This window comes from Phasianus colchicus, chromosome 10, assembly GCF_987193195.1.
Source record: "Phasianus colchicus chromosome 10, bPhaCol1.hap1.1, whole genome shotgun sequence".
NCBI lineage: Eukaryota > Metazoa > Chordata > Aves > Galliformes > Phasianidae > Phasianus > Phasianus colchicus.
This window is the reverse complement of record NC_143445.1, coordinates 9,571,336-9,596,139: the sequence shown is the minus strand read 5'-3', so window position 1 is coordinate 9,596,139 and position 24,804 is coordinate 9,571,336. Positions and strand designations below refer to the sequence as shown.

Below are 24,804 nucleotides of genomic sequence, written 5' to 3'. Positions count from 1 at the left end.
CTAAAGGAGAGGATATTTAGACTAGATGTCCAGGGGAAATTTTTCACTGAGAGGGAGGTGAGGTATCAGCACAGGCTGCCCTCTCCTTCAGTCCATTTACACGCTTTTTGCCAGTTTATAATAAAATATTTTAGATTCCTAATGCAGTGAGCACCAGCCAGGAACAAGAAATCTTAACAATCATCCCAATTTCAACTGAATTTCAACTGAATTTTCAAAGTAGCACATTCACAGATTTCCTCCCTATCTGTGACTAAAGCTCAAGAGTGAAACTCTGCAGGCAAAAACCAAAACAAGGTGCAAAGCCCTTCAAAGCTCGTGAATCAGCACCAAGCTGCCCTGCACTGTGAGCTAATCTTATGTGCCATGGACAGACACAGAACACACAACAGAGATGATTATTATGTTCTGCAATTCATTAGGAGGAATACTTGAATATTAGCTCAAAACAGGCATGAAGTTCCAAGGAAGTTAGGAGGAAACTGAAGTTTTAACAAATGAAAACAACCAACACACAGAGAGGGTTGGTCACCCCTGGAAAGGGTTCACAGTCATTTCACCCAGAAAAAATGTACTGCCTTGGGGTAAGTGCAGTTTAGATACGCACCAGCAGCTTCTCCATGTCTTGCTTTTCAGTGTGTGGGTATGCCTACATGCAAAAGCATCAGTTTGATACTTTTCCACAGCGCTACACATCTCTGGGGTGCAGAAAAGACAGCAGACATCCCCAAAAATCTGAACACTGTTCTCACCTTCTCTCCCTCTCTTCCTCATTCCATCTTTATGAAGGACATGGGTAATACAGACAGTGCATACACTGAAAGCAAAGGGAACTTGTTCAACAGAGCACGTAACAGTGGGCACACACATCTTCCAAATGCATTAGAAAAGTTTGCAGTGTACCACAAGGAAAGCAGATGATGGTGATACCTTTTTAACAGCTTTCCCTTAGACTCTGAAATCATGTTTTGTAGGGCTCTGCAAACTGTTTGGGCATGCAACCACGTTACCTCACACAGGTACTGATGAATAATAATATTTATCTTTTCTACTCCTTCACAATTTTCATGCTTGACATCTTTCTTCAGTTTTAGGTAGGTTTCTCTCCATCTTTCTGCCTTTCTTTGTGATCATCTTCTACATTTTCATTTCTGACTTGGCCTTACAATTTATTTTCCTTTGTTCTTCCCTCTCAACCTTCATAATTGTGCCTCAATGCATATTTAAGATGTTAACAGCACACAAGAGAACTTTTACTAGAACACAGCACAATAAGTGAACAACCTATAAAATCTAGATATGCACATTGCAACTGCAGCCAGCGGATGCTGAGTGAGCTCAGTAACAGGGCTGAGGCTTCAGCAGAATCTCCAGTCTTCAGAAAATGTGGCCCTGAAGTCGCAGTCTCTCCTTTGTATCACTGATTTATCCCAGTTTCCCACTAATCTAATTCCAATGAACTCTACAGTAATAAAATGGAAGGAGAAAATAAGGGGAAAATGCCAGAACAAAGAAAATAATGCACAAAGGAGGAGCAGGGCAGCTTTAACTCAGAGGAAATAAGCTTTGTGCAGTCTCTTTCCTCAAAAAGAAACCCACTCAAAATTGCTACAAACTAAAAGACAGTGAATAAATTCTGAATTTGGACTCAAGTGCAAAATTTCCACAAAGTCAGTTGCAGTAATAACAATAAAGATGAGAGAGAATTTTCTCTGTAACTGCTGCAATATTTTCCAAATACACTCAGCTGAATATAAAATGTAGGATTGTGCTTTTTTGGGGAACTAGCATATGGCAGTGAGAGCTTCAGACAAGTCACAGGGGGCTGAATCTTAGAGGATTCAATGAGATGTGCTCAGAATAATTTCATAGTTTAGAAGCACATATTCTTAGCTTCCTAGCACAATTTTATAAGAGCCACTTAGCTTCTGCTTTGTTTGTTTATTAGCCTCTGGATTCTGGAATTTGTTCTTTATGCTGAAACCAAATTACACTGAAGTGACAAGTATAAAAACATGGCAGTCCCCACAAGTCCCATGCTATGCATTTGCTCTCCCATAGCTTAAAAAACTAATCCAAAACTGAATTACTTTAAGCCTCCAGTGTGATTTACAGAAGCAAGATTTCTTCAACACATCTTATGATTAGTCCATCTACGCTTGATATCACTACATATTATCACAGTGTATAAATGTGACAGTTTGGTGGATTCTACTTTCAAATTCCACAATTTAGGGTTGGCTTTTTGTTTGTTTGTTTGTTTGTTTGTTCTTTATGGTAGATCATTTCAATGCAAAATTGCAGGACATGGAATGTTAGCCCTATATGTGTTTTCAATGCATTTTAAAAGGACTTCTACCTCTACAATATCTGAGCACAAACCTGATCCTTCCTCAGTGCAGTAATCCCATGAGATTAAGTCACACTGTAAATACCAGATGAATTACAATCAGATTAGATAGGCAGTCTGTTCATTTACTCAACACAGCTGTACTCCAGAGTCTTTTCACCACTAGACTCCATTTATAAAATGCATGCTTTGTCCCTAAAATAAGTGAACACTGTTTCTATTTCATGACTCTTTTGTATTACCATTACCAATTACATTACTACTACCAGTGACAAGGACATTCCTACTTCCTAAGGAGGAATCAGAATGCTCCTTGAGAGACCAATAAGAAAGCTGTTCTTGATACAGATCCACAGGGCAAGATTTATTTTAAGTATATCACTGAAATATCCTTTGATAGTCTGCATTCTATTTCAGTCAAGTGGAATACAGAGATTTTTTTGGAGTTATATATGAGAAAGACACACATCGATTTCCTGAAATTTCCCAGGACTTGGCAGATTCATTACAAGTATTTCCATAGTTTCCAAACCTAGTACTTCTGCCTACATCAGTAAGCATGTAATCATCACATTTATGAGACTCAGCACTAGCTCTGGCGTAGCTTGGAGTTTAGAGAGAATTTCTACTGACTTATCAGTAAGAATTATGTTTACTAATGTTCAGACTTGTTTGCACTTTGCCAAAATCTCTCTACCACATCAACTACACAATTATTTATAAATGCTAAAACACATCCTCATAAAAAAAAGGACTCAATTGAGTGGTTTACCAAGGAGATGTGTTAGAAGGATGCCAGTGCACTTACTGATACCTCAGGCACCCTGTGATCAACCAGTGCTCACTTGAGCTTCTGCACTACAAGCATTAGGCAAACCAAGGTAACCTGGCCACAGCAGCCTGGAGTGCCTGTGATTGAAAAGCAGAGGTGAAAAGCAGGCAAGCACTGTCCATGAATACTAGAGCAGTGCTCTTGTGAGTCCCCTGAGTATGTCCCAAAGTGAGGAAGTTCAGCCCTGACCTCACTGCTATCAGTAATGAAACAGAGCAGTGTAAACGCAATCAGTGGAAAATCCATCTCCAATCTCTATTAATTTATTAGCCTGGAAACAAGAATACCTTCTTTTAACAGACAAAAGCCACTACAGACTGTCATTTTACAGCTGCCAAATAGGTAAAATGTAGCACTTGCACAAAAGTAAAATTGGTTGTTCTTTGAAAAGAGCTTTCCAGTTAGGCAGGCATTAAGATTACAAAGTCATAAAGTGATTTTAAGGAAGTCACAAGAGAGAGCATACTGAGCAGACTTTGCCCTCAGACAAAAGATGTTATGGCTGAGTCCCACTGCAAGACACTGTCTTTTTGACCACTGAACAGGAACACTTATTTTCAAGAGAAATACTGGTTCCAGATTCTGTTTTCACTCACACCTGTGACTTCTGCTGATTTCATTAGGAGCTTCCATATTTCACTAGCTCAGGAAAAGGGCTTTGTGTATACCTGAATACACATGGGACAATGGTCTTATGATACAGTGTACTCAAAGTCAATATTGGCTTAAGGTTTTTCTACACAATTTCCTCCCATCCTTTCCTCTGTGTGTGTGTAACGTGTTTTAGGTCATGTTGGTTTTCATATTGATTCACAGTCTCACAGTCTCACTGTCACAGCTGAAGATATTCTGTGGCACAGGACAGGAGGAGGCAGTGGGAAGGGGAGAAATGCTTTAAGCTGGTACCTCTGGTTTCTACCATGTCCATAGTGATTACAGGCAAAGTTAAGGGTGATCAGTAGAGGCCCAAATAAACTACTGTCTAGATATTTTACTAGAAGTTGCTCAGACAATCATCTTAACATCCATTGCAAAATTGAGAAGGTGAGATACTGAGAAGATCCCAACTCACATGGGACCGCTGTGACTGGAAAAGTTAATGAAAACTGACTCCTGTTGGAAGACCAAGCCATTAATTGTACACCTGTCTGACAAGATTTTGTAGTGTGGTACACATGCTTAAAAATCTTTAAGATATAACAATACAAACGCTAACTTTAACAACATTGACAGTTTTAATAAAATCATTTTTCTTCTAGTTACAAGACAATTATATATGGAATTCAGAGTTCTGCAGTATTTGCTTTTAGCCAAGTATCAGATTTAGTAAAATACAGTGGAAGCTGTTATTCTATGAGTAAGAATGAGAAAAATAATTGTATTAAGAGCTTACTTTCTGCAGGTTCCTTAGATCTTCTGCCACTGGAGGACTTCCTCAGGAGACTTCGTCCTGAGGTAAAGAGGCTGGTTAATTCCTCCAGAGGACTGGTAGGTGTCCGAGAACGGGAACTGCTCTGAGATGATGACCCGTAGGTACTGACTGAGACATTTACCATCTTCCCTCCTTCTTGCAATGTATTTCGGGCTGTAGAATGAGGCACTGATGGAGAGCTTCTTGAGAGACTTCCTGAATGTACAGAGTCATAAGGTGGAGGTCTTTTGAGGCTTAAAGGGGTAAGAGACCTACCCATACTGACAGGAGAGGGTGAGGCAGAGTGACTTTTAGGATAACCATGTGGAGACTGTGTTCTATATAAGGTAGAAGGATGAGGAGGTGAAGAAGTGTGCCCAGGGGTGCTAGTTCCATGAGATACCATCTGCTCTTTCTCCAGTTTTTGATGGCCTGGTGTATGAGGTGGCAAGGAAGATGGAGAAGCTCCAGCTTGTTGTTTTATGTAAGACACGTTTTCTAAAACAGGAAGCTTTGTGACCTCTAGCGGAGTTAGAGGAGACTCATCAGAATTTGGGGAACACTGCACTGGTGCTGGTGGGAACACCAGCAGTGGAGGTCTGTGAGAAAGCAGATTTGGAAATGGTGGGGGTATATCACAAAGCAAGCCCTTGGGAGTTGATGGCACTGAAGTCTTGGTGAAATCGAGGTCAGGCACTGTGGGAGTAGCACACTGAGAAGAACAAGTGTGATGGTCATATTCACATTGACATTTTGAATCTTGGCCTACATCATCAAATATAGGGTATTTCATCTCCTCATAGACTGCTTCACTTTGGTCATCTTCATCTTTTTTGAAGTCTCTGAGTATATTCCCAACCATTTCAATATAAACAGGCTCTTCTTCCTCTGTGTCTGGGGCAGGACTGCTGACCTGTGACAAGGACGCATCCCTAGTGAGTGGTGTCTTCATAGGGCCATGCTTTTTGATGTAAGTTTCATCGAAAGATGTGCTTAACTGAGTGTTTGGATTTCGTTTCGGCTTAGGAGGTGGAATCTTCTTTGTATATTCATCGCTGTGAGGTCTTGGTTTGGCTGACACTGTGAACAGAAGAAAATATAAATTCATCAGAAATATTTAACAATCTTTGTCAAACATAGGATCTCTTATAATTCTAGAATGGATTTCACGAGATCGACCTGTTGCTGACTTTTTCTGGTAGCGTATCAGTACAACACTACAAAAATAGCATCCTATTCAAAATACTCCTTATCTTCCTCCAAGAGGTTGTGACTCTCCAATAGTCAGCAGCTAATGAATGTTTCCCCTCCTCTGAGACAACTGTTCTCTACCAAACTCTCTGGATAGAAGGACTTTCCATTTGTAATCATTATGCTTTTGAAATATCACTGTGGAATTTTAAAAACCCCAAAAGTTGCCAAAGACATAAAATTAAGTATCCAAATGAACTCATTATGGCTGTAAGAGAACACTTAAGATCCTGGACATTCACACTGGAATGACAGTGATGCAATTCTGCAGTAACACATTGATGAATCAAAACTTTCTTGCTTACAGTAACATCTTGCATAAAGTACAATTGTCTCAGCACTGAAAAGGAAAGGAAATGCTAACAAAAAATATTGCAAAATGTCCTGAATTCAGGACATACAAGACTCCAGTGAAGTCAAGAGAAACAAAATACTTCATAGATTGAGATCCTTCTGAAACATGTCTATTTAGAAACAACATATCATTTTATCTGTGAAATTAGAAAGCAAAATATTATTATGAAATTCATTTGAAAAGGTTAAGGATTTCTTAAAATTATCCTTGATGAATTCAAGACAAATGAAACTCATTTTGTTCTCTCTGCACAAATACTTAATAAAATATCTCACTAAATGTTGGGGTTAATAGAGTACCTCATCAAATATTTAGCTGAAGTCAGTTTTTATCCTACATGGATTCAACAAACTAATTCAGAAATGAAATTTACTATGCATACTGAGCCTACTTTGTATTCCTGTAGGGTAAACAGTTCTTGCACCTCATTGATAAGTTTCCCCTAGACTCCTAAACTACATGCCAGGCTTAGAATGGTAGCTTTCTGTTCTTACCAGATAGTATTGGTTCTATGCAATTTGCTGCTACAGATCTATCACTGCAACGTCAGAATTCAGAGAATTTCTAGATCCCATTTGCTGACCCAACAATAAGACAGCAGCTAGTGAATATATCTGATGTTAAATCAAACAAGCAGCACTCATGGAGTTAAAAATATTCTTTTTGAAACAGCTTCCAGTGCGTTCCCAAAGCCAGTGGCTCTGCCAGCTGCAAGGCAGTGTTGTGATGGCCTGCTAGGATGCTGACTGCCAGGGAAGGCGCCTGCACTACTGCATTTTGCTGATGAGCTTTAGTCAGTGTCAGAGGAAGATTCAAAGCCAGCATTACTGCTTTGTCATCCTTCTGCTTTATCTGTTAAAAAATTCTTCAGTACTTCTTAAAAGGCATATAAATATTGGCTGCTAAACAAGATCCTAGCTTTGTTTGGGACTAAGAAGACTTGGATATACGTCTGAGCTTACAAATGAAGTAACAGGACTGCTCTTCATTAATAACATATATCTAACATATAACTAATGTACAACAGAGCAAAAACAAAAAGAAAACTAGCCAGAAATGAAAGGAAAAAAAGAAAAACCCACAAAGAATGAGATTATACTTTCACGAGGGTTCCAATTAATGTGCTCCACTTTGGAGCAGGCTAGGGACATGCAAAAGCTACTACAGATAAGCGTATTTGGTAACTTGATAGTTTTCACTCTGTGGATATATCCTAATGTACTTTAAATTTGTCTTTTTAATTAACCCAAATTAATTTTCTTGAATGTCTTATGATAGACTTTGGGGAATGAGATATAGGCTATGTGAATCATTTGGGCTTTACAGAAAATATTACTCCTGATGTATTTGACAATACAATCAGATTTTTCTTGCTCTGCTTCCAGCTAAACCACCATTCTCTTTCTATTTAGTATATTATTTGTATATCACATTCATACAAATTCTACTGACATCAGCTTGAGCTCAGTCCTCTCTCCACACACACGTTAATCTGATTTACAACTCTGGCAAATGCAATCTTCTTCAGATTGGTGTCATTAAAACGAAGAGGCTGTCAATAAGACTGGCACAAAATTCCTGAGTGCTTCTGAGCATTTTGCACAGGACCTGAACTCTGGTTTGTAACAGCTAACAGGTTGCAGACTTTGCTGCATTTGGAAATCACCTATGTTGGAAGAAGAGGCTTTCTGCAAATTTCAGCTCCCTATGCACCATGCCCATCCTTAACGTGCATGGTGCATAGATATACCTGAGATATAAGTGTTTCCCATTCCTCTGCCATTCTTACATCCATGTTCCCTGTTCTGTCATCTACATCTCCTAAGCTCTGTCGTGCAGCTGTATCACCACTCTTCCATCTGGAGCAATGTTACTGACAGCAAAGTAATAAAAAATGTGCCTGTGCTGGTTGCCATTCAATGCTAGTTTCAACTGATGTTTATTTAAAAATAAAAGTCCTTAAGAATGCCATGTTTTCCAAGAAATTGCTAGAAATATCATTTGCCTCTTTCTTCCTTCTATTTTCACCATTTTAATGCAAGCTGATGAGGTTCTGCTGTGTGATCTATGCCCCTCCAGAAATGCTGGGGTTTACACGAACAACTTTCAGACATTATTACATTATAGACAAGGAAATAGGAAATGTCATGAAAAAATGAGCGACATTCTGCCGTCTTGTCTCATAAAGTATTTTTGCATGGTTTGAAATTAACTGCTGCACTGACACACATAGCATTCTCATCTGCCATCGCACAATATGTAGCATTAGCCTAAAATATCTTGGTGACATTATCAACAAAAAGGTCAAATGATCTGGCCCTGCCGTATGATCCACAGCATAAAACATGACAAGGTGAAAGATTTGCTTTCCTCTTTCTATTCAAAGCATTCTTTCTCTGCCAGTTTCCTTTATTAAAGCATCTATTTCCGGGAGATGATATGTTATGAAGATCCTTTTCTCTCCATGATAAACTGCACTATTAAAACTAAAATTTAAAACTAAATACTTTAAATACTTGTTAAACCTTATAGAGTTACCTCCAATCTGCTACTCAGTATTTACATTTGGTGCAGTAAGACTTCCTAGAGGATATAGAGCAGCAAAGAAATCTTTTATTATGATTGGGAAGAAAGGAGTTGCACAACACCTATTGGGAACTTCCTTCAGCTGCAGTGGGGCATTCAGGAGATGAACAGAATTAGCTTTGAGAATGCTATGATTCAAGACACTATGTTTATTGAACAAAGGTTTTTACTCTGAAATGCTGCTCAATAGAAAGGGCTGAATTCAGAGCACCCACAGTTATGGAACACCTGCATACAAACTCCTGCTCTACTCTGAAATATCAGAAGAAAAAATAGGAATCCTGAAACTGAACAGAGCTGTGCAAAGCTAGCAAAAGGAGCAGGGAGTATTTGTACAGCTCCTGTGTTACCAACATTTGGCAGGGATAAATGTGCACAAATGCTGAAGCCCTGGCAAGAGCCCATAGCCAATGAAAGGAGATTATTTGGCAATCTCCTGAGAGGAACAGGCAAGATTGCTTTAAGTACTTGACATTTATCAGGCAGAAAAAGCATTCGGTGCCTGCTGGGAACATAAACTCCTATGAAAAGCAAACCATGCTGACATATTGGTGATACACGTACCGCAGTGTCATCTGCTCTAAATATGGGGTAATTAAGTGCTTTTCAACATGGATTACCATGTCCCCAGTTTGTTTGTCCCTGATAATCCACCCTGAGACCCTGCCACCAATACTTCATTGCACATATGGCCTGACCCAAAGGTAAATGGAAGAAATATGAAAGTTCCTACGGACCTCTATAGGCTCTGATCTGGGTCTTGCTTCCTCAGAGTGCTGCTCTGACAGCCACTGCTGTCACTGAAGGATGCAGCTCTTCCACTCCAGCGATTGTTCATTCATCTATTCCAGCAAGCTGGGCACTCCTATAAGTTGAGGGATACTGAGGCATAGAGAAGGACTATCATTGGTCTGTAAATTGAGTTTTTCTTTGCGGAGAATAGCAAAAATCTGCCATTGCTTTTTCAATTAGAAATAAACTTGCTCTTTGTTAATTCTCACAGGCAAGAAGACCCAGTTAATCACGACGTTGCATATCAATTTCTTGATCTACTTATAAACAGACAGTGAAGCTGAGTTGGCATTAGGATTGCCCACATGGAGTTCTCGGGACCTGCAGACAGTGAGAAACAAACAGCTTGTGGCCCTGGGTTCCCCAACTACTGGGGTTCCCATGCACTGTCTCAGCTGAGATGGGAAACAGAAGGCACCAAGCTGATGTGATCAGCTGGAGGCTGCAGAGACATATATATTCAATATTTGGAGAGTTTCTTTTGAACTGGATATTTTCAAGACCTCTCCTCCCAGAACAAGTTTCTGGATTTTTTTTTTCATCTCCAGTCATGTCAATTCCCTACTCCCTTCCTTTCTCCCTTCCCTCTCCACAAATACCACACCTCCTCCATAAAATACCCTAAGGGTTCTCCTAAGAGAGATTTTTGTCTTTCAGTCAGCTCTATTTTTCTCACCGCTTGAGAAGCCAGATGGTAAGATGAAGGTGAGGACAATTTCTCTCTCTGCCAGATACCACTTCCCTAGCTAGTCATACAAAACTGCCTCACGAAGGCTTCCCCTGTGGATGCTTTTATTGCAGAGCACAAAGGCAATTCACTGCCAGGGCTGCAGGGACCAGCGCAGAGATGCTTGGAGGAGGGCGGTTCAGCAGCCACCACAGGAGCTGCCACTACTGCCCAGGCTGTGGGAGCACAGGTGTGGTGCTAAGGGCTCTGCCTTCACCATTCCTAATTACCAAACCCACCACAGCTGAAGAACTGGAAGCATTACCACCCCTGCAAATAAAGCCCAACTTCACTGAGTTTACACCTGTTGAGCAGCAACTGTCCGTATTTATTGGCAATCTAGTGCCAAGCAATTATCTGCCTCTAATAAACTGAAAGGAAAACCAAACACGCAGGCAGTAATAACTTTAGTTCTGATCTGGAAGCAAGTGGCACAGTGCTTAAAATAGCCTTATGGAACCCCATTGAATAAGCAGAATATGATGTTTTTTGAAATGAGATATTTGTAGCACAAAGGTTACGGCGTAGCTTTCAGACGTGCTCAGATGATCCATCTTTCATAGTTCATTTTGGAAATACAGAACACTGCCTGTCATCCTATCCTCTTGCAGTATTTTTTTTTTCTCTTTAAGGAGAGAGTAAAATATGAAAATATCACATTGTTTTTTACTCATTGCTTACTGTATAAGAAATGAGTGAAAACATCTGAAAACTAAAATGGATTTTGTCATTTTCTATCTTTTAGGTCTTTTGCCAGTTTTTGTAGTTTGGAGACCAAGCTGACTTATTGCACTGTTCACTCAAACAATAAAAATACGTGTAACATACAATTCTTCCCTTTCAATTTCTGCAAGAGGCCACAGCATTCAATTTCTTTCTGAATAAAGGAATGATTTGAGGCCTAGCAGTTTTTTTAATTCTTACAAATATTATTCTAAATGCAGAAGAAATTAATCATGCTGCATTTTGAGGGATACCTCTATCAAAAAGAGCCTCCGGGAGTGAAAGGAAATGGAATTTCTTTAATTAAACCCTGAACTTGCTGGGTACTGAACCAAAGATGCACAGATCCTGATTTACAGCACACAACTGAATGGAGAAAATCCAGCACTAGGGCTGCAAAGAACCGACGTGTGCACGTGTGTGTGTGGTGTGAGTTCAAAACAATAAGTAACCCCACTTCTATGAAATGAACTGCTTGTTCAAAGGTGCACCTGATCGAATGAGCATTTGTGCACCAGTGCTTATACTGGGTCTGATTTCCTTATCTCTGAAGATGAATTTTGAATATTCTGAGTGAGACCAAATTTAAAAAGGCACAGTCCTCTGAACTGTGCAAAAGATTGGTACTCAGGAGACCTGAGTTTAATTTGTACCTCTGTCACAGGCCCCAGGGCTTCGGATGTCATTTCAGCCCTTAATGCCACTTATTCACATGTGTCTTCTGCCAGTTTGAACTCTGAAATGTTTTAGGAAAGGTTTTTTGTTGTTGTTTATATCAACCTTTGCACAGTGGCTCCCATCATCACAAAGCCACGATAGAAAACAAAAGCAAATATTAAATGTACCTATTAGAGGCATCTTTTCTTGTCCAAGGAATTTTCAACAGCAAATGCTCTTACACTGAAGAGCCATAAATTACATGCACAGACACAAACATCTTAGCACACAGCGACAGAAACATTAGCAGTGGGTTGGAGTAACATCAAGAACGAATCTTTGTCATGAAGAAAAAACGGCCTTCAGAGCAGCACCATCCTCATGGACATGAGTCTTGTCCCTGCAAGTTACACTTTGTTCTTCTGAAACATGACAGTAGGAAAGAGCAAAGAGGGAAAAGAGCACAGAAGGAATAAAAGAAGCATCTGATTCACGGGAACACCTTTGCAAGCAGTAAGTGCGTTCAGCACAGTGATTTCACACAGGACATATTTCTTCCCAATCCTGGATCTATTTCCTCTTACTGGAAGTTATTTGGGCATTATAAAGAGGACAAAACTCTACTCAAAATGGAAGGACTAAAAGGTGGTGTCCTCGAATGATACTGATACCAAAATAATAATCCATACTGATAGTAATCCTCAGATGCCTCAAGGCTGCGACTAAAGAGACTTCTTGAAAATAACTCTGGTTGATTTATTTTGACTACAACTTCTTCCAACTTTTAAAATGAATGATTTCTGCTTCAATCCAAGTGACCTTGGTAGCAATATTCCAGAACATAATGCCTATATAACAGTAGGCCCTGCAATTAAATTAAATTAAATTTTGCATTAACTCACAAATACAACTAAAGAAACCAATGGGCACCGAGGTTGGAAGACACGCTGTATTCAGCTTAGGCCTGTGTCTCTGGGCCACAAAACCAAATTTGCAGCCCCAGTGCCACATTCTTTACATGCTATAAATGCCAAGTGACCTATATCTGCCTGGGAGCCACAAAAGCCATCACGCTGCCAGAGCCTGCACCTTTGCTCTGCATTATCAAGATGAGGGCAAATCCAGAGATGCCAGGACATTTCAAAAACTCAGGCAGTCAGGAGTACCGGCATGCTGAAGGGAGTTTGTCCCCAAACTGCTGGGCTCCAGTGCAGAGTGACTTCCAGGCTTTCTCTTTCATATCCTTCCACTGCTCTCTACACCCAGGTGACACACTGGGCTTTGCTCATCAACCTTACATGCAGCCATAAGATCTCCAAAAATTACCTAAGGGACAGAGTATCCTTCTGAATGCCCAGTCTCACCCCCTACATATACTTTGAACTTCATAGTTCTTTCAAAGATTGAATAATTGTTGTCCCCACTTTAACTTTAGTAAACATTTAGTTTAACTTTAGTTAACATTTAATAGGCAAAACAAAAAAGAAAATGATATTTGAAGAATAATTACAAAACATTTGTGATCAAGCCTTTCTGTACTATTCTTTGAACCTAGAGGTTATTGTCAGTTGTCCCAGCTCTAGAAATACAGAAAGAACAAAAAAGTTCATTTGAATCATCTTTACAGAATCACAGAAACATCAAGGTTGGAAAAGACCTACAAGATCATCCAGTCCAACCATCTCACAGTAACTTTTTTTCAGATTGCAATGACTTCTGAGTATTCATTTAGAAAAATATCCTTGAACTCATACACCCATACACAAGAGGCCAGGATTTATTACACTATATTTCATGGGTGTAACTTGCAGCAGTTCTCATGGAAGCAGGCTCTGAGCAGAGAGGTGGAAGGATTACTGGTGAAATGGGAATCTGAGTAAAGGATCCTTACATTAGCCACACAGGCAGCCACTGTTGCTGCTGAAGTGTTGCTCTGTTGTGTTTCAGATTACCTGCAGTCTGCATGTGAGTGGCTTTTGCAGCCTGTGCAGCAGTAGCACTAAGAAAAATAAAAATACTGAGACTGTATATAATCTCAAGGATTTCTAGATTTAGAAAGGCAATTGGCATGGGATCTCATCAGTAGCAAGCATTAGATGAATTACATCAAGAGTATGCAAATAAAACTACTGAATCACGATTGCAGAGAAATTAATTTACAAAGCACATTTGCCTGTTTGTTGGAGGCTCTGGTGCTCATCTGCAGAAGTCAGAATGGAGACTGACAACATAAGTAAAGCCCTTCAGTTTTAAAGCAATGCTTATGGCATATTGACTGTCACCTTGAAGATGAAACCTGAACAGCTTTCACTCTTTTATTCTAAATAGTTATCATTCTCTTCTTAAAGCCACCCACAAACTCACTGCTCCTCACAGTGAGAACTCAGGCCAAACTCAGCCCTCGTTAACCTCTACCATCTTCACTATGGTACAGCTAGTAGAGCCCAGTTCTAATAGGACTGTCAGAGATAGTGTTATCTGCTGCCTCTCTCTCTTTACAGCTATTCACCTGGAATCCTCTGAGTACAACCAAAAGGATGGTGAGGCTCTGCATTTTGTCTCACAGAATGTGTTGTGTGATAAGCCAAGTTCCATCAACACATGCATCAGACACCAATGTCATGTCAGTTAGGTATGTAGTGGGTACCACTCTGATTCTGGTCAACCTTTGAATGTGTTGGGGCTTATTTACATGTTTTCTGCTGCCTGAAAGGCACTAATGGTCTCTGCAGTGTCATTTGGCAATGTTCACCTGAACAAAGGCATATTTCAGCCTGACCACAATTCCAAGGGAACAATGCTTGTACTGATTTCTAGTTATCATAGCAGAGGGAGATAATGAGTGAAAGCATCCCAGGCTGAGCTTCACAAACTTCTCGGAAGGTACAGTGCAGCTGCTTTCCAACTCTGTGCTCACAGAAATGCTGCACAAAACTGATCTCCACTGCACAAAACTGACCTCCACAAGAGCTCCTGGCTCTGAGTGCTCTAATACACTACCTACACCCAAGGTCTGGAGTCTGAAATGATTCACAGAGAAAAGGAGAAAGAAGGAAATCAGGCTAGAGATAAACACCAAATGCTTAATTAAATGATAAGTTTAGATCACCTACTTCATTTGTTCAGAACAATGTTCTGCATTTGCTCACTTGATTTAACTGTTGCTTTGGTCCATAAATATCACACCCAGCATATTCTCAGTGACTATATGCAAATACTTGGATAGTTTGTCTTGAGATATGTGACTCTGTATTTTTTAGATCCACAGCAATACCTGTCTTCTTCTTACAGATACAATAAGTAGGTCAAGCCCATTATTTGCTGACATAAGTAGCAAGCTGCCTGCCAAGCTTCTAAAATAATTGCAGCCCATTAAATCAAGACGGCAGAGCCAGTGAGGTGATACTGTGCATAACACCATGTCCTGGTTGCAGCTGGGACAGTTGATTTTTCCTTCTTACTGTCTGGTACGATGCTATGTTTTGGCTTTAGGAGAAAAGCAATGCTGATAACATACCATTGTGTCAGTTGTTACTGAGCAGTGCCGTACAGATCCAAGCATATTTCAGTTTCTTGGCTTTTTGTACTGTCCTGTCAGTGAGGGAGGACTGAGGGAACACAAGATGTTGGGAGGGAACAGAACCAGGACAGCTACCTAAACTGCCCAAAGGGATATTCCATACCATATGACATCAATGGAAAAACTTGAAAAATGCTGGGGAGTTGGCTGGGGGACCTGCCAGCTTGGAGACTAGCTGGGCATCAGTCCAGTAGGTGATGTACATCATCACTTGTTTTGTGTGTGTATATATATATAGAATTACCATTACTGCTATAATCTTTTTTCTCTTTCTTTTCTGTCGTAGTAAATAGTTTTTATCTCAAATCTTTTTTCTTTTCTTTTCTTTTTTCTTTTTTTTTTTTTTCCAATTCTCTCACCCATCACACCAGGGGAGAGGAGTGAGCCTCCCACCAGGACAAGAAACCAGCAGCTTTCCCTGCATCCTTTTTTCCCTGAAGTCCTGTGGCTTTTGAGCCGTCCTTTTCCTTAAGGCTATTGCATGAAAAGCCTCTCGCTGCCACTGAATGACACATAGAATCATAGAATCATAGAATTGCTCAGGTTGGAAAAAACCTTAAAGATCATCAAGTCCAACCATCCAGCAGGCCTGTCTCTGATGAAGCTCACATTTCAAAACAAAGTACAATGTTGATCACAGAGGTCAGATGAGTCACCACAGAAAGAGCAGCAGGAAAGCAAATGACCCCTGCTGGAGCAGAGTTCATCTAGATAGACACTACTGCCTTCACTGGAAGGACACAAGGTGACCCTGCAGAAGCAGTTTCTGCAGGTTGTCATTGAGCATCTTTTGGGGTGAATATAATGATAGCTGAAGCAGGCAGAGCATTGTTAGAGCAGCTTCCAGCACACAGCAGTGCCTGGAGGCATCACACCTCTGCGGTCAGAGGCTGAGCAGTGCTGAAATGCTCTGTGTAATCGGCTTAGGAGAAGAGCCTCACAGCTACTCATTTTACTTCCTTCTCTACAGGGGTGACTTCTCTCTCCTCCTCAACTTTAAATAAAGCTTTGACAAAATTACAGACAATTCACACGTTATGAGCTGCCTCCGCCTCAGAGCTTCTTTGTGTGCTTGGCATCTACAATTTTATCTTGTTTTCACAGAGTGGCCTGCTGAAACTAGTAGAGCCCTGTTGATCTGCAGGAGTCCTGCAGCCTGGCCTAACTACCATAAATTCACCTGGTACAGTTGCACTGTACATATGGCAACTGCCATATTGGCAGTGTTATACAAGACTCCAGATAAGCTTTAAGAGAATTTTCTCCATTCAAAGACAAGACTTAACCTCATTGTGTCACCTCAGAAGTCAGAAAGAAGACGAAAGAGAAGTATGGATTACAAAAAGGAACAGAGGAATTGTTGCCAATGACTTCCAAAGTGGTGCCAGAAGCTCACCCATAACTGCTGAACATGTTTAGCTCAGGCTGGACTACTAGAAACAAAGAGGAGACTTGATTAAAAACAAGAACCCTAACAAAAGAGGGAAAAGATGCCAAGAAGCAAAAGACAGAAGATGGAACAATGAGAAAAAGATCAGCTATGGCAGAAGTGTTTGGAAAGCTGAGGTAAATGAAAGGTAATTAAAGCAAGAGTAAAGCACCTGTTGAACCTGTTTAAGTAACAGGTTAAAGACACTAAACCAATATCAAAGGGAAGAAGCAAGCATCAATTATCAGAATATGACTGGAGTGGCACAAGTGCAGCCAACATAATTTATTCCCATCTTATTTACCAAAATCCAAATATTAAGGGACTTCTATTTTCACAGTGAAAAACCTATCTCATGAAAATTCTCCCATTCAAGGAAAGAATCTGTAGGTCTGCAGCATTATCAAACTTATCCTACATCAATATTTAGAGCAAAGTTATGCTTTTGTATTCTACTAAGAATAGCTCTCTTTGCAGCCATGCAAGAAGAAGGAGATGCTATGAATCTTCTTCATCACAGAAAGCCCTCATAGTCTGGGTTGGCTCAGATTATGCTGCTCCTTCCATCACTGCATCAGGAAATGATGTTTAGTGATGCCTCTTGATGATGTGAAGTACACATTCCAGCATTTTCCTTCCTGCATTCCAAGCAAGATCTGAACGAGCAATTAGTTGCCAATGGCACCACACTGGATTTCAGAGGATGTTCTTTTTTGAGATACCAGAAGTTCAAAGTTTTGGCCACTAAAATTAGCACAAAAAATTGTTTGGGCTTGTTCTGCTTTTTAGTGCTGTTTTTTTTCCCCCTCATACCTCTATAAAAAGGCCAGGCTGGTACACTGTACTGACCTGCAGGCAAGTTGATGGTAGTGCAAAAAAGGAAGCTGTGCCCTGCTAAGCTGTCATTGCTGTGCACATGATTCCTACAAAGCACTGTTTGCACACATACAAATTGAGAAGTATAAAGTGCCAAACACAGTTGCAGCATGTCAGGCATATGTTGCTTGATGTCACCCAGTATTAAACCAAATGGAAGAAATGAAAGCACCAATCCAGCACACCAATCAAGACAATTAGACTCTAACAGTCATTAGAAAGAAATTACCAATGAAACAGAGGGCATCCATGACTCTCACCTGGAGCCAGACTGAAATCTCTTATGACGTGTTACTGCTAAGCACTGTGCATTTCCAGCAAAGCCAACACGAGTGTAGTGTGCTTGGCTGCCAGAATCAGCCTCTTGGAAGGAAATATTTCAGTGCTCAGTTAGGATTCACTCCATAAGGACTTGCCTGTATGACAGTGGAGTGAGGGCACCTGTGAAAAAGAGTAAAATGAAGAGGTGGAAAGCCAGCGTATTTGCTGTGAAAAAAGAAGTGCAGCTGAATTCTGTTCTTTAATTCCAAATGAGTTTTGACAGACACCTCTATTAGTATGACCAGCTCTAAGAGTAAACAGGAACTTCAGGTTTCAGCCTGATCCCTCAAGCCCTTACTTATTTGTCCTCAGTGTCTTTAACAGACAGTGCCAAGACAGTATAGAAAACAGAAATGTAGCATGAGAAATCCAAAGTTATTTTTTGTAGTTTCATAGGCATTTCATTTTACTTAACATATTCTGAAGGGCTGTCAAAATGAGGCAAGAAAATTACCTGGATCTCTCCTCCCCCCCTCCTGGCCCTGTTTTCTGGGCTGCTCAGTGATGCAAAATAATGCAAGAATCTAGTGTTTCATAGTATTTCAGCTCACAGGTGGAAATGCTGAGAAGGCCCACTTACGGTTCCTGGAGGTATAAATAAAATAAAAAAATGTAATATGGTCACAGATATTATGACTTATAGGGTTGTTGGTTTTTTTGTTTGTTTATTTGTTTGTTTTTCAGTCTTGCAGGCTTGACTTACAGTGACTTGACAATAATGAATGGATTTACTGACACCGTAACCTTCCAGTAACACAAGGGCTGTCTATCCAGGCTGCAAAGTAACCATGTAGTGGCCAAGAGCGCCCATATGATAGCTTTCTGCAGGGACTCTTTCTTCATTGTGACCTTTCTGGATAAGATTATTGACTCATACCTCAGGAGGACAGCTGATGTACTTCCAGGGCTGAGCAGGCTCTAAAAGCAGCCTAGTGACTATGATGTGAAATCTGTGCTAATAAGTCTAAGCCAGCTGTGTGAATCAGTCACTCGTTTCCTTGTCTGCTGGCATGTCCAGAGACTACCGTGACCCTATTATAGCCAATGGAACTCAGGGTGAGAGCAACCTGGAGTCTCCTACTCCATATGTTTATATTATACCCAGTGGTTTGCTAATTCTGGGGCAGAGTGGCATGCATTCAGAGCTGCAGTTTGGACCAGGAGTAGCAGCCAAGCTTATTAACTCCCCTGAGCCCTGACCTATTGGGAAACACACTGCAGAAAAGCTATCATGCTCTATAGGAATTGCCTGAGTTTGTCAGGGCTTCACAGCCCAAGCTCAGGGCATGCAGCCTCCCCCTGGACTGGCTGCATTTATAGCCAACATGGTAAATAAGCACAGCATTCCCTGTACTGGCTTTATTAAGGCTTTTCTATTACCAAGAACATCACAGCTTCTGTCACCCTTGAGAGCAGAGAGATACCTGTACTACAGGGTGGCTTTACATTTAATTTTGAGTTTGTTTCTTTTTTTTTTTTTTTAAAAAGTGAAGTGCTTCTTTGAGCAAATGAGTAACATCTTAATCTGAAAAGAAACACAAGAAATACATAAAGCAACTTTGTTAAATTAAAAAGAAAAAAAGATACTAAGTACAGAGGATAGACTAGCATAGCATAGCTAAAGTACCAGCTGCCAACTCTGGGGCACAAGGCAATTCCCAAGTCAGTAACTAGATCTTCATGTTTTTTATCACAGCTTGGTCTATTTTCTGTTCAATGCTTGCAACTTCCATTAACGTTAATGAGTATGCATATGTGCCTTGAGGGTAAGAATACACTCCCTTTGTGGCTTCAAAACTTGTTTATAAATCCCTCCAAAAATCACATTGTGTTCATTGTTGAGTGCAGAAAGCTATTGTAACAGCTATTAGAACCACTGCTTCCATTCCTCCCTTCCCCTTGCCCTCCCTTATCTGAGGGACCAGAAAACAAACCTGAAAGGATGAAGTGCTGTAGGAGATGGCACATGTAAGTATGCAACTCAGTTTAGGAAGCTACATGAAAATCAGCTCTCTGCAGGGAGGGGCAAACTGAAGTCTCAGTAAAAACAAAGAAAACCGAACCCCAAAGCACCAAAATACTACCACTACCATCCCCAAAAAAGCAAAGCCCTTGAAAATCTCAAAGCTCTTAAATGTTAGAGATAAGACAGAAATCTTTGCTTTGTCCTTCCTACTAGAGAGCAGCTCAGTTGGAGCAATACTGGTCTAAAGACTGGAGACACTGCACCTGTCCCCTTGCCACTGGGACACCAGGGCAGACCTCTGAGTCACATGCAGAAGCTAAGGACCAACTCCACTTCACTGCACCGACATTAGGGTATGTGCCTTCTGCCTCTGGCTTTGACTTCTCCCTCGATTTCCAGCTCCTTTCTCCCACTATGCACAGTTTAAGGTCAAGCCTCACAGTTTGGAAGAGATAGATTACACTGCACAGAAAATAACATGTAATGCAGCTCTGAGATCAAGAATGAGAATGAGAATGAGCCATGGTGATGCCCAGCCATCGCTGAGAGGGAGCCTGAATTCCTGCATTCTGCTTCCTGGGCACGGGCTGGCAGGCCTGGCAGGAGGAGGGAGACAAGTAGGCGGTGCAGGAGCAGTGACACCCAAAAGCGCCCATGGGTGCAGCCATCAGAGCTCACCAGTCAGTTCCTTTATATTTTTGTTAGGTCTCAACAGGGCTCTGTAGTGATATTTCTTCCTTTAGCAGGCATGGATAAAAAGATGCAGGAGATCTGGCTGTAAGGAAGGGTACGACATGGTCCTAACAGAGGGTAAAACTTCAAAATCTACGTTAAATACATGATTAGCTAATGTAAAAAATAAAAGGAAACCAGCACCTTTTTAAGACAGTGAAAGCTCTAAAGCTCTTCCATTGAAGTTCTGTTTAATGAGAGTAGCAAAAGTTCAAGTTTACAAGGCAGAGACACCAATCTAGTTGACAGAAAACTAGATTTATGAGAGAGACCAGCTGGACTGCAACCCCAGTTACAGCTATTGTAATTGCCTTTCTCCAGAGGATAATTTTCCCTACAAGTTGCCCACTTTCAGAGATTGCTGAGCAACAGACAGAGGCTTCCTCTGCATGGACTCAGAAAGCAGCAAGAAGGCTATCTCCTCGCACACCAGGTACTCAGCAGGAAAGCCCTGAACGAATTGAATGGGTTCCAGAGCTGGGATCCCTGCAGTATTTTCAGTTATCAGACCTAAACCTCCCAAGGTCTCTGACAGTAACAGAATTACAACAGCAAACAGCATTTTCAAAATCTCGCTCTGAGATTTAATGGACATTTGTGTGCAGGTTTATGTGTACATGCAAGCACACACAACTGGGGTTTACATTATAAGTATAGTAATATGCACACGTAATATAAACGTATATTATGTATACATAAATTACATTACATTTTATGTATGTGTATTTTTATTTATATATTAGGTAGTCACCGTCCAGATTACTAAACAAGTTCAGCAAATTTTAACAGAAAACATTTTTAAAATGCAATTCATTTATTTCCGTTCATTTAGGTGTTGCAGTAGGTCTGGAAACCTTTCTTGTGGACAGGCAACGATCACATCAAAAGCCATCACCTGAGGTTGGTTACATTCATCAATTAGGCTGTTTTATGATTTCCTTTTTCTATAAGTGGAGGCACTGGAAGTACATTCCAGTTAAACTGCATTTTCTCATTAAAAAGCCTCTCAGGATCAAGATTAGATCTGCCTTACTTGCTAAAATACATTATTTCAAATTATGTTATCTAAAAATTCTGTTCAGTTCACTTCTCGCTTCCAATGTGTGATATAAGGGGCACAGTCTGCTGTTCCTACCAGGGATTGAAAACCCTGCCTACGTTTCTAAAAACAACTTTCTAGAAATCTGTCTCAGAGAAGAGAAGCATTTGGTGGAAGGCTCTCAGTGGGTGCATATGGGAGGCAGCCGGAAGAGTAAAAAAGGAACAGTAAATTTTAAGAGAAGCACAGAAGCATCTGTGGCATCACACCAACAGAAACGAAGTCAAGCGAAGGAGAATCAGGCCTTCACTTTGGAGATTGCTCTTGCAGACACAGCCAAGGTAGACTTGGTGAAACACAAACAGAAGTGTTACCACACTGCTGCATAATGAGACAGGGTTAATAGGTGTCATCACAACTTAAAAGATCTTCGCACTCCCACAAATTTGGAAGCAAGAGCACTTATAGAAAAGTTTATAGAGCCTCTGTGGCTGTTATGGATGTTACTTGTGTTTCAGGAAGAAAAGGTCTTTCAAGCTCATGACCAAAGTTTTCCTGCAACTTATTTGTGCAGTAAAGTCAGACTCATATTCGAACACAACTTCCTGCTATGGTGGATGTTATGATGTGATGGATTCAGAATTTTGACTTTACTACAATCGGGAAAAGAATAAAAGTTACCATCAGCAACTGCTTTTATTGGTATGAACTTGGATCACTATCAAAAAGCTGAATAGATATGAGTGGTGAGGCTGTCCCCAGTTGCCTAGGAAATGCAGCAAATTCTTTTTGAAAGTTGCCATTGGGCCAGAAAGTAGATACTATAGTTTGAATTATTCTGCATTGCCATAAAAAATGAGTGTGTGACAATTTTTTTCACAACTTCTTTGTATAGATTCTACAATAGTTGATGGAGAAACAATGGAGTTTTTTATTATTGTTTTCCATAGTTCCTGGAAAGAGCTGTAGATGTTTAGCCTGGAAATGCTGTAAGCATATGCAAATGTGTGAGAAAAACATATGCACATACAAATATTTACGTACAAAATAGGCAAAAGTAACTAAAATTCAAATCTGCATCTTCTTGGACTTTAGCTCCCAAAAACCTCCCTAGGAGAGTATGGAAAGCATTTTAGAAGCCCAGCCTGTTCATCCAAACACAAATACTCTAACATCTCTGGCAGTATCTCAAAATCTAAAGTTGCATTTCTTCAAAAAAATCCTACCATCTGATATTACTTTCAATACAACACTTTGGTGAAACCCGCCTACGTTTGGTGTGAACTAAAAAGACAAAATGGGCAGATGTTCTGAACACAGGAATATAACAGTATGATTAAAGGCTTCTGTCAGATCAAAATCTCCAGGAACAATTTCATGATAATCCAAAGGTGCCCATAGCTGTACGATATATAAACCAGCAGGATGAATAGAATTCAGGTAGCATATTAAGCATTGCAGAGGTTCTCAATACTCCATGAAGGCATTTAGTTACACTAAAAAGGTAACATTTATGTATTATCTTCCATGACAGTGATAAATTATTATTCATTCACCAGTTCTTTCCAGAGTTCTTACTATGAATATTCATCTCTTGATTTTAGAGCCCATTTTATATTGCTTTCTCTGCAAAATAAGCTTCCTTTAGCTCTGTGATTCTTGGGCAGTTTCAGGGAGAAAAAGCACTGATAAATACTAAAGAACTATAAATATACTTCAAAATGCAGTATTTTTTAAACTAGCTTTTGAGCAACTTCAGAGCACCTACTCTTCATAGCCTGTTAAACCAAGAAGTTTGTGCATTCTGTTTTGTATTAAATGAAAGACTTTAAAGACTATCCGATACGAGATATTAAATCTGTTTGTGGCACAAACTTGAATAGTTTCTATGTAAGCTTTAGTCCCACATAGTTAAATTGTTTTTATCAAGGGCAGCTACTTAATGCTTAGATTTTTCTTGTTAGTCTGATCAATGGAGTTGGTGTAGTGGTATTGCAGAGGGTAATATCATATGGAAAATAACTGCCAACAGCAGCATAAATAAGCATGCAGTATTGTTCAACATGTATTCTATCCTTGTAAGCATAGACAAACATGCTACCAGCTGAAATCCACATTCCTTTGCATCTTATCACCAATGACCTTACAATTTAGATTTACTTAGAAGGGGTTTTAGCATATGCATAACTAAGCAGTATTTCAGGCCACAACAACAAACAAAATGGATGTTCACTAAGAGCCTGACATACTGCACAGGATGTCAAAAGTGATATCTAACACTGCAGTGAGAAAGACCAGCACCAGCCAAAAACACTTGTTCCTAAGGGTTCCTCCTTACAGTTCATGCTGTGAAGTAGTCATCCTGATATCTCCTACCAGGGAGTACAGCTGGTTCTACTGCCACACAAAATACATTTCCAGCATAAAAGAAAGGAAGAAGATTCCTAAACAGTTAGTTCATCTGTAGTAATTCAGAGCAAGGAAGGGATAGCCCTTTACCTCTTTGTTGAGGAAGACCCTCTCCAAACCATTAGTCTGCACAGTGCAAGTAATCATGGTGGTAAGTCCTCAGCTGGTGTGCAAGTGACATTATTCTATATACCATCTGACAGTAATATCTTCTTCACTCCATTCTGAATGCATTCAACTAATACCCTCATTATATCAAAAAGGCTAGCATAAGTGGTATGGCTCTTTGAGAAATGTTACAAGTTGACAGTTACCCACTGGTCTAAAACCTGGAGAACAGTGATGCAGAATATTTGTGCTGGTACAAGAGAAACATACAAGTAATACCTAAACATAAGATCAATTAATCTTAACACTGAGTCTATAAAAACTTTCTTCTAAAGAATTATAGTGTTTACCTTCAGTCCTGTCTGGTAGTTTCCCACTCTTACTTGTTGTTCCAGTGTTGACTGTTTCAGATGAGGTGCTCAATTTGGTGTTGGGATCTCGCTTAGGTTTTGGTGGTGGCTGCTTACGAGAGCTGCTACTTTCATCATCAGTTCCTCCAACAGAATGAAGAGATTGGGATCTTACGGCAAAGCCACTGGAACAAGGATGTGGCAGTCTGTCCTGAGGAGCAGGCATTGTCATAAATCCCATGCGGAAATGCTTCCCCACATAGCTTCCTTCATTTCCTCTCACTACTTCTCCACCTATCCTGTAAGAGAA

General features: G+C 40.2%; 1 protein-coding gene across 10 annotated transcripts in view; it reads right to left on the bottom strand.

Annotated features, from left to right (window-relative positions):
* Nucleotides 1-24,804, bottom strand: part of NYAP2 (neuronal tyrosine-phosphorylated phosphoinositide-3-kinase adaptor 2) — a 147,692-nt gene that overhangs the window by 43,509 nt on the left and 79,379 nt on the right. For all 10 annotated transcript variants that reach the window (XM_090147264.1, XM_090147266.1, XM_090147267.1 and 7 more), the window contains 2 exons: nt 24,495-24,793; nt 4,576-5,673 (listed from right to left, as the gene is read on the bottom strand). In XM_090147264.1, the coding sequence (XP_090003390.1) occupies nt 4,576-5,673; nt 24,495-24,793 (1,397 nt within the window). The remainder of the gene's footprint in view (nt 1-4,575; nt 5,674-24,494; nt 24,794-24,804) is intronic.